The 13,966-nt window shown below is 35.5% G+C and overlaps 2 protein-coding genes across 2 annotated transcripts in view; both read right to left on the bottom strand.

Annotated features, from left to right (window-relative positions):
- The window catches only part of hip1rb (huntingtin interacting protein 1 related b), a 53,903-nt gene extending 46,225 nt beyond the window's left edge, over positions 1–7,678 (bottom strand). The window contains exon 1 of the mRNA XM_028457035.1: positions 7,367–7,678. Coding sequence (XP_028312836.1) covers positions 7,367–7,459 — 93 coding nt within the window. The 5' untranslated portion in view covers positions 7,460–7,678. The remainder of the gene's footprint in view (positions 1–7,366) is intronic.
- A 4,610-nt stretch (positions 7,679–12,288) lies between these two features.
- kntc1 (kinetochore associated 1) overlaps positions 12,289–13,966 on the bottom strand; it is a 47,548-nt gene continuing 45,870 nt past the window's right edge. Inside the window, exons 59-61 of the mRNA XM_028458297.1 lie at positions 13,867–13,956; positions 12,554–12,708; positions 12,289–12,439 (exon numbers count right to left, since the gene is read on the bottom strand). Of these exons, the coding sequence (XP_028314098.1) occupies positions 12,349–12,439; positions 12,554–12,708; positions 13,867–13,956 (336 nt within the window). The 3' untranslated portion in view covers positions 12,289–12,348. The remainder of the gene's footprint in view (positions 12,440–12,553; positions 12,709–13,866; positions 13,957–13,966) is intronic.

Genomic DNA, 13,966 nt, shown 5'->3' with positions numbered 1-13,966 from the left:
GCATGCTGAACCAAACCTACTGATGCCCAAGCACATGTGCACCCATAGCATGCTATAATAATAGGCGTGCTATAAATCCACTTGCTTAGTTGCAATAAGTATCATTTCTGACTGGTTTTAACAATTAATACAAAAACACAGACTTTGCATATTTCCTGTAGTTCAAAGACATGACAGGAAACGGATATGAACAACTGCTTCTCTGACTTATAGTGTGAGCTGAGCACTGGTCAGCTGCTTTTCTAATGGTTTACCTTTGCAGACACCAGCCAGGAGTGTGCGTTTATATCTATTCAGTGGTTACATTTTCTAAGGAAAGACTTTACATATACTTTCACATAGTTTGACTAACTACATTTTTTATCTACATAAATATAGCTTCGGCCTACTACTGAGCTTACTAAGATGCAAACAAAGGTAAAAATACATTTGAAATTACATTGGCCACATTTACATGACACCTTTAATTCCCCTTTAATTCAGAATAAAAATTAAATCCTCTATAAACTGAACTGTTAAACACCTAATTCCGAAAGAAAATGGTCATTCCGAATTAAACTTAAATGCAAATTAAGTGGCTGGTTTATTCTGATTTCCATTCTGAATGGAATAATTCCTTGATCTTGCAATGTATAAATATAATTCTGCTTTAAATGAATTCCGGTCAATCTGCGCATGCTCATTATGTCGCAATGACGCGCTGGTGATGACATAATCCAAGATGGTCGCCCGAAGCAAGCTGGACTCGAGCCGAAAATATTTATTTAATGAGTGCCTTAGAAGATATGGAGATAATGAAATAAGTGGATGGACAGAGGCATTAACAATGCAGACATTTACACTGACTAATTATTTAATTAGGAATAATTAATTCAGAATTTAAAAACATCATGTAACTGTGGCCATTGTCTTCCACGACACTGGAATGGACCTAGTAGTATTAACAGTAATAAAAGTGGTAAATAGACTTGATTTTATATAGCGCTTTATCACCACACTGAAGCAGTCTCAAAGCGCTTTACATATCAGCTCATTCACCCAATCACTCTCACATTCACACACCAGTGGGACAGGACTGCCATGCAAGGCGCTAGTCGACCACTGGGAGCAACTTAGGGTTCAGTGTCTTGCCCAAGGACACTTCGACACATAGTCAGGTACTGGGATCGAACCCCCAACCTCTCGATCAGAAGACGACCCACTACCACCTGAGCCACGGTCGTCCAAGTCCATTTACCATTAACAGTAATATTGATAGTATTGATAGTAACTTCTGTAATTCACAAATGCTAAGCTCAGACTTGACAGATTACAGTATCTATAGTTTACAAAAATCCACTGCACTGTTTTTATTGTTAAGTGTTTAACCCCAGAAAATGTGTGAATGAATGAATGTCTAAAAAGTGTAGCAAAGGGACCAAAATGTCTGATTTCACATATAAAACATTACACTACGTGTTACAATTTAACTAGTAATCATGCTATCCTGTGACTGAAAAGGAATATAGAGCTTCATCTGAAGGGTTTTAAAGGCACTGATACAAAGACGTGTTTAGCTGTTGGTGTATTAGTTCAACTGGTGATCATTTTACCTTGTGCAAAAATTGAGGGTGATGCACCAGTTTGCAGTAATTAAAGGTATCAAAAACATAGTTTTGGGATCATGTCACACATTTCAAAGGTATTTTTCCCCCAAAATGCATGACTGAATTGTTACGAGCGGATGTTAATCATTTTGCTGCGTAATCTCGTGTGATTTATGTGCAACTCTCCTATAAATTGGCTGAAGCATATACAATTTAATAGCTAGTAAAATCATCAGGAAAAGATGATAAGAGAAAAAAAAAATGGAAAAGTGTAACATGACATGGAAATGGGTAAACCCTAAAATGAAATTGGGTAAATTTTGAAAAGGAAAATCGGAGCTCCTAAATTAGTAGAGTTGATATTTAAGGATTTTCTTCTGCTTAAAATCTGAGTCCGTTATTCCTTCCTGAATATCTTAAACATTTACTAGTCCGTCAGTCATTCGGAACAAATACTTGCTTTTACAAAAGCTTTGCCTGAGTGAGTTTATTCATTCAACACTGCAGTCTACCCAAAAAGAACAGTATATACTAGAAATGTGAATCTCTGGGTGTCTCGCGATTCGATTTGATTCTTAATGTCACGATTCGATTCAAAATCGTTTCTCGTTTTAACCGGTTCTCGATTAAAAAATTGATACAATGCATAGGGTGTTAAGGAAAATAAGGGCATCAAAACATCAGTTTGTATAAGATAATTTTAAATAAACTGATTCCAATGATGTAATCACACAAAGGCAAACTTAAAACAAAAGGCAACATTTATTCATGCTAAACAAATAAAAACTTACTTACTGTACAAGAAATAACTTATAGACGCATAAATATAATTGCCTAAATAAAAGCTTAGGCTGGCTGCCCTTTTCTCCCTCATAAGGTGCCCATTTCAAAATACACAACAATGAAACTGGTGTTATTTCTTAAATAAAATTGTACAAATAGCACTGCAAACTTTAACTGGTATTTTGTGTGATTTCTCAACAAATAACATAAGGTTGGACACATCTTAGGCTTGGTGCGTAGGATTACACAGTCCATAATTGTCCATGTGGGATCACTGTCCATCAGGAACATCTACCGGTAGGTTGTTTTGCAGAAAAAGAAGTTGATCTATGTGTTCTGGACTGAGATTACTTTGCTGTGCTGTCACAATAGCTCCAGCGGTAGAGAATACTTTTTCCGCTGCAACACTAGTACCAGGGATGCATCGGTAGTGTTTAGATAATTTGGCTCGTTGGGGGAAAGCTGTGTCATAGTTCCTCTACCAATGAAGGGGGTCTTCTGAGAGAGACAGTGGATCAGCCCCCACCCCTAGTGTATACGTTAGCCATTGATTTAGAATCAGCTTAGACATACAGTGCAGTGAAAAAGCATTTGCCCCTTTCCCGATTCTTAATTATTCTGCATATTTAACACACTTAAAACTTCATACTACAAATGGAAACAGAGATCAGATTTTTTGCTTACATTCCCACACATATTTTGTTGGATTTCAAGGAACTGTCACCTAAGAATCAATGCATATATGCGACTAATCATTAGTGATATGAACAGTCTATGTTCATAGCTCAAAGCTGATCAATTTACAGTGAGCTGAGGCATATGCTAAGTTATTTACTGAAGGCCCAAACATGTTCCAGACCCAAAGATGAAAAGAAAAGTTAAAGATGCTGATATAACCCTCTCTAGTTTACAGAAACAGAATAAAAACAGTTGTGACCCAAAAAATGGATCTATGACCAGAGTTGGAACTGTTGCCCATGACAGTAACAACAGGTACAATGATAAACTTGGTGATATTACAGCCTGTGCAGCAGTATGGGGACGCATTTACTCCGTCTACGGGTTTTGGTATCACCCGTCCGATGAAGCCTGTTCCGTTTGCTGATCTCCATGTGTGTGATAAGTCCATGTGTCCGTGTTAATGTGCCTCCGTCCATCCCCTTTTTTCATTATATCCATGTTTTTTAGGGCTCTTATTAAATAATGTCGGCTTTATTATGGGCCGCCATGTTGGATTATGTCGTCACCCAGCGCATCATCACTGCACATGCACAGAACAACTGGAATTAACTTAAAGCGTAATTAAGTGTTGTTAACAGTTTACAAGAAAGAGGAATTATTTAATTCGGAATTAAAAATGGAATAAACCAGCCACCTAATTTGGAAATAAATTTAATTTAGAATTAAATTAGCATTAGGAATTAAGTGTTTACAGGGTCAGGTTAAAGAGGAATTAACTTTTATTCCGCTTTAAAGAGGAATTAAAGCTCCCATGTAAATGTGGTAATTGACAGATAAACACACCCAGCTCATGGAAGATAAAGTACTGCTGCTGCTGTAAGTCTGGACACCCAAGTACGTTGTTTGGTTACTCAACCTCATTTGACTCAAGTTACTTGACTAGGCTACAGCTTCATTTGAAACCCTGGGCTTTGACAATAATGTGTGCCACTGGTTCACTTTAAAGAGGTGCAGATACAGTAAAGTGAACCACAAAGCACCTGTTGTTGCATGAGGAAGAATAACCCGAGAGCCATCTGAGCACACACACACACTCAAAAGACACTGAGGTATTACTGATGATGAGTAAAGGTTGTGAAAGAGATGCCTAGAATAGAGGTATGGGTGGTTGAACAGGAAGAACTAGATCAGGCTAGTTCTGCTGCTGCTGATGGACAGACCTCCCACAGGAATGAGTAGTGTGACTGTGCATTCTACCACAGGACAGTCCAGCAGCCACATACAATCCTCTGCTCAGGCAGGACAAGAAAAATTATTGCATATAATCCTTGAAAAAAAAACTTCTACAATTGATGTAACGCAAAGTGCAACCTTCCATTTGATTAAAGTAAGATATTCATTGTGCCCAACGTTGCCAATAGAGGTTCTCCGTCAGAGATAAACTTACAGGCAACAATAAGTTGTTTTGTCTTGTGATCAATAACTGTAGTTAAATGTTGACTAAGTCAACATCCTAAACTCATAATGTAACCACATACATCCGATTACTTTCAACCAACACAGTTAAAACAAATCATTTCATAAGGGGATGTACAGTTGAAAAACAATTAAACAATAAATGATTATAAGACACAGAGGTTAGCTACAATGACCACATAAAGGATTTTCAATATTGATAAAATAAGCTCAAAGTTGGGGTCAAAATAAAAAAAAAATGAAGTTGCACAAAGAAAAATTGTTTTATATCCCAAAAAAGAGTAATCTTTATTAGGGGTGGTAACCTCTGGGTACCTCACTATACGATACACGATACAAAGCTCACGATAACGATTATCTCACGATATGACGATGCTGCAATTATCGATATATTGGTCAGAAATCAATCTACAATAATCTATAACAAAACTAGAAAAGAAAGATTAAGTGAAAAAATACAATTTTTATTTTATATCTCTGAAAGACAATAAATTGAAAAAGTGTCCTATGTACAGTGACACTATTTTAGTGCAACATTTCTGTAAATAAGAGTCAACATACCAATGTAAACGAATAAGTATCTTCAATAGTGCTTTCTGTAAACAAAAAATTGGGTCCGTCTTACCAGTGACACCATTATAGTGCAATAATGCAGTAAAGACGTACCTGCACATTTTAGTGAAAAAGCAGAAAAGTTTTTTGAAATTTTTTTAATTAAAAAAAAATCGATACTTAGCGGGAGCATATCGATAATTGATCGTGCGGAAAAATGTTGCGATATATCGCCGTATCGAGATACTGTCACACTTCTAATCTTTATAGGGCTGGATGATTTTGCCTTAAAAAAAGAATCTGATTTTTTAAAGAAAAATTCGAGTTTCGATTTCATTTTTTTTTTCTTCAATGCAATTAAAAATGACTGCAGACATCAGATATATTGTCAAAAGTGCAGATTTATTGCTGTGATTGTTCTCAAGAGTTAAAATGCACAAACAATCCCAAAACTCTTCTCTTAGCCTCTCAGCATAGTGTGAATAAAAAAATCAAACATGCCTGTGGCACACATATAGTCTACTCAAAGGGTAAACACATGTACACAAAGAGGGGGGCTGGCTCACATCGCGCTACAGTAACCCACAAGGACGAAACGCGAAAAAGTCTGAAAAAACTGTGGTGGGAAACAAAAAAATTATATATATATATATATATATATACATTTTTTTTTTTTTTTAAATGTACATTTTTTTTCTTTTCTTTCCTTTTTTTTAAAACTCAAATTTGCAAAATAAAAATACTTTTCATCTACAAATTCAATAAATCACTTAAATCGATTTTTTGCCGAACCCTAAATCTTTATACTATAAATTAAAACAGAGATCAGATTTGTAAAAAAAAAAAAAAAAAGAAAGTCTTTTATGGGATTTCAAGAGCATGTCACCCAAGAACCAATGCATATATGTGACTTATCAGTAGTGATGTGAACAGTCTATGTTCATAGCTCTAAGCTGATCAAATTACAGGGAGCTGAGGCATATGCATTATATACTGAAGACCCAAATATGTTCCTGACCCAAACACACAAACTTCTTTTCTTCTGTCCACCAGATAGGATGTATATTAGATATTTTGTATATTCTGAGAGAGTAGGTGGCGCTGTATTACTATACCACGTTTCAGTTTCCTATGTGAAAATGGACACATACCCCATCAATAAATTGTCCATATCTCAAAAAGTATTAGATCCGATCAAACTAAAAATGTACAGCGTGTCTATTGAATAATCACGAAACATTTTGTAAAAATGTCAGAATTTTTTGTAGACCTAAGTGCGAAGGGCCATTTGTTGAAATCACATAGAATGACCCGTATTTTGTAGTGTGGAATGACTGAAAAGGCTAGATCACGTGATATTACTCAGAACAATACTCTGCAACACACTGATTCATTATTGACCAGTGGGTTACATACATTTTAATCTTAGACATACAAATATTCTACAACTGAATCAAATAAACCAAAAAATATTTAGGAAGACCAAAGAATAACCTAAATAAAACCAAAACAGAACATAGATCTTAGACTTTAGATGCAGCCGATATAATCTGATACTAGTTTCTTTGAAGATATAGGATCAACATCTACGACATCATATTAGGGTAATGGAAAAATAAAAATAAATCTGAGCACTACAAGGTCAAAGTTGTAACATTTGAGAATAAAGTCATAAATTTAGGAGAATAAAGTTGTAATTTTGTTAGATAAAAGTTGTAATATTGCGAAATTAAAATTGAGACGAGATCCTGTTTGTAATTCAATTTTATTCTCAAAATATTACAACTTCAATCTCATAAAATAGCGCTGTTATACATACATTTACTAATTTATTCTCAAAATATTACAACTTTAATCTCATAGTGCCCAGATTTGTATTTTACTTTAATGTGGCATTAAGACATCACTGTAGATAACTGATATTAATAACAGATCGGAACACCCATTATATTCTCATAACATCATTTGACGATCCAAACTTGGCCCGCGAGCCTCAGCTTTGAAACCACAGGGGTCTAGTGTTTTGTTTCACAATCACATGCATTGTATTTAGTTAATTCACTAATTCTATGAAGGTACTGACATCTAAAAAATAAAATTATCGATAAACACGCAGTTCCTAACGATAAAAGGTGTTTTAAATGGACATTTAAATGGTGGCTCGTTTGTTGGCTTCATTGGCCTGTTTTTCAGTGACGCTCCACGTTTTTCAGTGACGTTTAAATTCATGTTGCGTCCTCACAGAAAAACTGTTGTTGCTGTTTTTGTGTGTGTGTGTGTTTTTTTACCTGCTGTTTGTCAAAATGTTCCCTCTCGGCTCCGAGGCTGACCTCCGTCCGCCTCGACTTCACCCGAGTGGGCACCTGCCGTATGCTGTTCATCCTCTACCTGGTCCTGTACTCCAGAGACAGTCGGTAATACTGGGTCCTCTTCCTCCTTGTGGTCCACGGCAGGGCCCTCACTCGGTTCCTGGCCTTCTCCTCTCCTCTAGATGAATCCCGGGCTGAGAGGGGAGTGGACACCGCGGACATCAGCGGGTTGCTGCCGCCTCATCGCTGCGAGAGAGAGGCTCACAGAGGAAACACCCACAGCCAATCAGAGGCGCGCGTCTAAGTGACGTCAAAGGCCCCGCCCACTAGGTAGAGGGCAGAATCATGATAATCATCATCAGGACAGGTGAGGTTTCTACTATAATTACATCTCATTAAAACCAACATCAGCCAGGACCGTTGACTGTTATTTTACTATGTGTCTTATTTGTTAATAATTTTCCTCTGTTTGTGTTTATTATTTTACATTCTCTGTTTGAAAGTTTAATTTAATGGAAAGCAGTGTTTCTCAACTTTTTTTTTGATCCCATGTACCCCTGATTCGTTTAATAGTTTATTTCAAATTTTAATGAAGAAAACACACAGACACACACACACACACACACACACACACATATATATATATATATATATATATATATATATATATTAACAAAAATAAAAATATATATATATGATAGTAAGCAATTGCAAATAACTATTACAAAATTTTTTCTACTACCTTTCAAAACCAGATTCTGTTTGAAAAAGGTGTAGGAAGAAATTGAAAAAATAAATAAATAAATAAATAAATATATATATATATATATATATATATATGCAACAAAAACACATAAAACTGCAAAATTACAACATGTACAAATTTACACAAAAACACACAAAGGACAATTATACACAAAAAAACCTGAAAATACATGAAAACGACTACCAAAGCAGACAAAATGAAAACACACACAAACTCTTTTTTCTTTCTTTTTCTGTTCTGTGTCCCTCTTACCGTGTCGGTATAGTCAATGAACAGTGTACCCACTTTTCTATGTTATGTGTTCAAATGTCAGCAGGCTCGATTTGGGAACCTCGCTCTCAAAAAATGGACAAGATTAGGAATGAGTGCATCAGAGAAACAGCTCAGGAGCTGCAGGGAAATAAGAAAGAAATATAGTGTATAATTAAATATAAATAATAAACCCATGCATGAGCAAGCAAGGTTGAACCCAGATATTTATGGATGTACTAAAGGTTGCACTGATAAATCACAGGATAACAGGAGATGGAGGGAGATTATAAGAATTTCCACAGGAAACAGATATGGTTGTTTACATTTCCTTTAAGTTTTTTTTTTAATTTTCCACAAGTTTTCAACCTCCTTATGAAATCCTGTTTGAAATAATCCCATCAACCCAAATCGTATCCCACAAGCCCCTAATTAACCTCTGTAATGGAATAAATGACCATGGGGTTAAAGTCTCGTGCTTTTCATAAAAACCATATGACTAGTGTTATGTAGAAAAGTCTGAATTTTTTTTACAGCCACAAATTATAAATTATACTAAAGCTTCAGCCAGAGACAAATCTACCTAAAGACTCAGGACACACAAAAAGCACTGCAGCATCATTATAATTTGCTGCAGCATTAGATTTAAAGTAGTATAAGATCCTTCTCTCCCTTAAACAGTGCACAGCTGATGTTCTGATGGCTGAAGTTAGAGTCCTGTCATCATGGACTGTTGAAGACACAAAAAACCTGAGAACTGAAGTCTTTTTGGGTTGGAGTCCTTCATCTGTCTAATTTTACTTTCTAACTTCATCCACCAGAGCGTGTCAGCACACTGGAGAGTAAAGGTCCCTTAGGAGAGCTCTTCTTCTCTGCTTCATTCTCAACTACCAAACCACAGAGTTGGAACTGTCACGCCCCCTGTGGTCATAGATTTTTTTTCTGGTCACAATTGTTTTTATTCTTTCTGTAAACTAAAGAGGTTTACATCTGCAACTTTAAGTTTTCCTTATTATTTAGAGCCAATAAATGCAGCACAAGTTCATTTTGACCTAAAAAGCTGCTAAATTATCTAAAAATCAGGCTGAATGTTTCACTCCAACAGGAAACAATGCAATGTTTACAGGGAGTGGAGCCATGTGACATCATCAATCATGTGATTTCAAGATGGCGGAACACAAGTTTTAAAACAGTAAAGTAGTCCCATTTTTAAAAGGCAATTCAATTAATATGGTGCAAATGTAATAATTTATACATTTACATTTTATTTTGAGCCATATGTTTTTTATTTTATTTGTTATTGTTTATTTTTTCTCCCCGTCTGTATTTGTATTTAACTTTCTTGCTTTCTGTGTTTGGCAGCTATGACATGTGTATTTCTCCATTGTTAGATAAATTAAAGTCTAATCTATCCTATCTAACTAACTATATCAAAGGTTTTAGGCCACACTAGTAAAAACAGTGAAGTATCCCTTTAACACTTACTGTCTTGTCAGACTGTGTCAGTCCTCTTCCAGGCTGTAGGACTGGATTTTCCTGTCAGTTGCTGTGGGTGGAGCAGGAACCACCATGTTTTGTTCCCAGGTATGAAGGTGAAGGAGTCACTGAGGCTGATGGAACAACAGGATAATGAAGTGGAGAAAAGGGACCAGTCTGACCCGCAGGCCAAACTGGCTCAATTACATTTTTCTGTCCTGCCTGAGCACAAACTGTTTACTCACACATTAACAAAGTTAAAGTCAGTGCTATAAATAAACACAAGTGGATGCTTTATTTGAAAAGAAAAAAAAAAGTTAACAATTAAGTCCTGCAATTACTCAAAGAAAACCTTATTTTTTTTTTTTGTACTGGGTTGTGAAAATCTGCTGGTTTCACACACGCAATTTTGTTTAATTTTTCTTCATGCTTTGGCTATTTTTGAATTTTGGCTTAGCCTTTTCCTGTTTTTTTTGCCAGTCATGCCACAATATCTGTGAGTTGAGTCACTTGTGGGTTGTACTTAAAAACAGCTCAAACAGAAAAACCCTGTCTATTTAAATCAATAAGTTGAGTAATGTTTTGACATGTTCATTGGATAACACTAATAAATATGGTGTTAAACAGTGTGGAGGATGAGATTACTAACTATACTAGTCTGTTATATCTTTACAATCTCTGTTAGGTAATGTTAGGTCAAGTAAAGATTAAAAATACCAACATCTTTTAATAAAAGAAAAATGGCATGAACAAAGTATTGATAGTTAATGAGAATAGTGTGTAAATCAATAATCATTTAGTTTAAAACCCCAAATTTGCCATCACTGTGCCATCTATGCACAGTATTTAATAAAATGCAGTGATTTGTCTTCATTGCTTTCCACCACAGTGCAGTTTATTTCTTAATAAACTATATTTAATAACACAGAGGTGCTGAATCACAGGACATTGAAACCTGGAACAGGTTGAGTAAAGCAACGATGCCCCACAGAGGCAACATAACACACACAATTCAGAATAGTAGAGAACCTGTATCTGGAGCAATGCACGCTTCAGGGAGAACATGCAAACTCTGGGAGTTGGAAATATTCTCAGTGATTTAACAATCTTAATTAGCAGGACAATACTGTTACTCTCAGGACTTACACTATTGGAACAAAGATGAGCAACTTTTATCACAGGAGGGCCACAAAATGGGATTGTTTGATCCTAGAGTCACGTTATCAACATTCATGTCAGCATTTAGAATATTAAAAGGGTTTGTGTGTTTTTGTTGTCATTTTGCATTTTTTTTTCTTCTCATTTTGTGTGTTTGTTGTTGTTTTGGGATTCATTTTGTGTATTTTTTTGTCACCATTTTGTATTTTTGGAGTCATTTTGCATATTTTTCCATCATTGTGCATGTTTTTCTGTCATTTTGTGTGTTTTTCTGTCTTTTCAGCTTTTTTTGAGTCATTTGTTGTGTTTTATGATCAAAAACACAATATGACACATAAATGCCCAATATTTAAGCTTTTGTGTATTTTTCTTGTTGTATTGCATATTTTTCTGTCAGTTTGTGTTTTGGAGTAATTTTAAGTTGGGTTTTTTTTGTCATTTTGTGTTGCCATTTTGCATATTTTATTAGGTGTGTTTTTGATGTCTTACTGTATATTTTTTATCTCATTTTGTGAATTTTTGTTGTCATAATGTGTTTTTAAGGTATCGTAGTTTGAAGTAATTTTTGTTTTTTTTCTTCCTTTTTGTGTATTTTTTGTTGCCATTTTGCCAATTTCTCTCATTTTGCGTTTGTTGTCATTTTGTATGTTTCTGTCATTTTGTGAATGTTTGTTGTCATAATGTTTTTTTTTTTGTCATTTTTGTGTATTATTGCTGGCGTATTATATATTTTTCTCTCGTTTAGTGTTTGTTGCCATATTGTTAATTTATTTTTTATTTTGTTTGTTTTGGAGTCTGTTTTTACTTTGCCTATAACTACTGTAGACTTTATTCCACAGCTGTTTCCCATGATATTGTGCTGGCCTCAGATTCTTAAACATTTAGGCTGGGTTAAAGCTTCATAAAGAGGATATAAATAGTTTCTTCTCAACAATGGAGTTTGTTCATAAAGTCTCCGGTTTTCACTCCATTTAAGCTCTCATTCAAGAGAGTCAGAAAACAAAAAATGTAAGGAAAAACTGACAAAATATTCACTGTTTTTTGGTAAAGATCAATGCAGAATCACTCAGTGAAGAATCCAGAGTTTATTCAATTGATCTAAAGATAAATAGTATAGCAATAACAATGCTTATCAATACAAATGCAGAGACTGATGGCGTTTATCTCCAAACTTTATTCCAGATTACAAAAAGCCAGAAAGACTAATTAAAGACATGTTTCGTTTTGATCACATAAATACAAAGATGGTGCAGAAGCTGATATTTTAAAGTGTGGCACAAGACAATGTTTTACAGAATTCAAACTAAACCTGTTAGCCTTTCAACTTCTCTGTATAAGCATTTTCCTTTTTCACGTGCTGCAGGCTCCTAAACTTTCGTTCCACTTTGTCAGCTTCATCCTGACTGCAGATCACATTTAAAGAAACACACGGGACACATTTATCCAACACACTCCAGCAGATGTGAAATACAGTTTGATATAGAACTTTACAGTGAAAGAAAAGAATCATCTCTCACCGATTCTCGCTGATCAACGAGTCGACAAATTCCTTCACGGCTTCCGGTTTGCCACTGGACAGAACGAAGTCCCTGAGGAGGTCAGAGTGTTTGCTGTTCAACACAGTGGAGTGCAGACCTTGGAGGCAGATGAAGTTCAAAACAGCTTCCCTGACCTGTGGGATCAAAAAACAAAAAAAAAAGAAACACTGAAAGAAATGGAAAAAAATTGGGTCAGCAATAACCATGACTCAGCAAAACTCTAATTAAGTAGTCACGGTGGCTTCCTGCTTCTTTTTGGGACAACAGGAGAAACAGGGTGGGGGCACAGCACCCTGAGTCCACTCTTTAAAGCACAAGTTAGAGCCTGATCAATCATGCAGCCGATTAATTGATTGGTCCATTTTTAGTAGGGGTGTGCATTGCCATGAATCTGACGATACGATACATCCCGATACTAAACAATATGATATACATCGCGATATATAGTGATATCAAAAATTACAAATTTCACCTTTACATGTACAAAATAGTATGAAATACAATGTATTTCATTTTCTTAAACTCGTGAGAACAAGTAAATGGTAACGAACAGTAATTCAAGGACCAATATCAAAAACAAGTGGTATGTTTATCAAACTGTCAAATTACATTCTTCAACTATTGCTTCAACAACAAATTCTGATCTTAAAAAAATAGTAACCACATAAATCTATAAAAGTGCCCAGGATGTTTTATTAAAATAAAGTGTAATCAAATCAATTCTTTGGATCAATACAATAATTACGCTGTGAAATATCTCAATATATCAATTTTTTCTTGCACCCTTAATTTCTAGAGGGCTTTTTATTGTTCTGCAGAGTCAGCGTCTGTCGAGCCTGGGGCGATTGTGCAGCGTTGACTTCTCTCAATACCTCCTTGCAAGTCATGTGACCAGTCAAATCACAGCCTTTGGGGTTAGAAAATATTGTCCTATTATATTGCGATATTATCACAAATGCAAAAAATTATTTTGCTGATAATGTACCGATAATGATTAGGCACCAAGTATCGGTACAAATGTTGAAGGTACCCATCCCTAGACATGATCCCTCTGCAAAAATTATCAACAAAAATGGTGGAAACTATAAAAAGATGCACAATATACATGAATATTTCAATCATTGATTTGCATAGTTTGCATAATTTATCAGAGTCAGTGTGTGTCTGCGTGTGTGTTGTCTTATAAAACTTTAAAAGTAAAAAGAACCAAGAGATTCTTCTGTACGCAGTGGATCAAACGAGCCAACATGACGCCCTAACTAGTTTACATTAACATTGGAGCTAAACCTGACCTTTGAAGGGATTCCAGCCAGTTCACCCGTATCCATGAGTTCGTCCACCTGACTGAGGACAGTCACCAAGTTAGTGGCAGACAGGAAAGCCTGTGAAGCA

Source organism: Gouania willdenowi, chromosome 9 (genome assembly GCF_900634775.1).
Source record: "Gouania willdenowi chromosome 9, fGouWil2.1, whole genome shotgun sequence".
Classification (NCBI taxonomy): domain Eukaryota; kingdom Metazoa; phylum Chordata; class Actinopteri; order Blenniiformes; family Gobiesocidae; genus Gouania; species Gouania willdenowi.
This window is presented reverse-complemented; position numbering and strand designations above follow the sequence as displayed.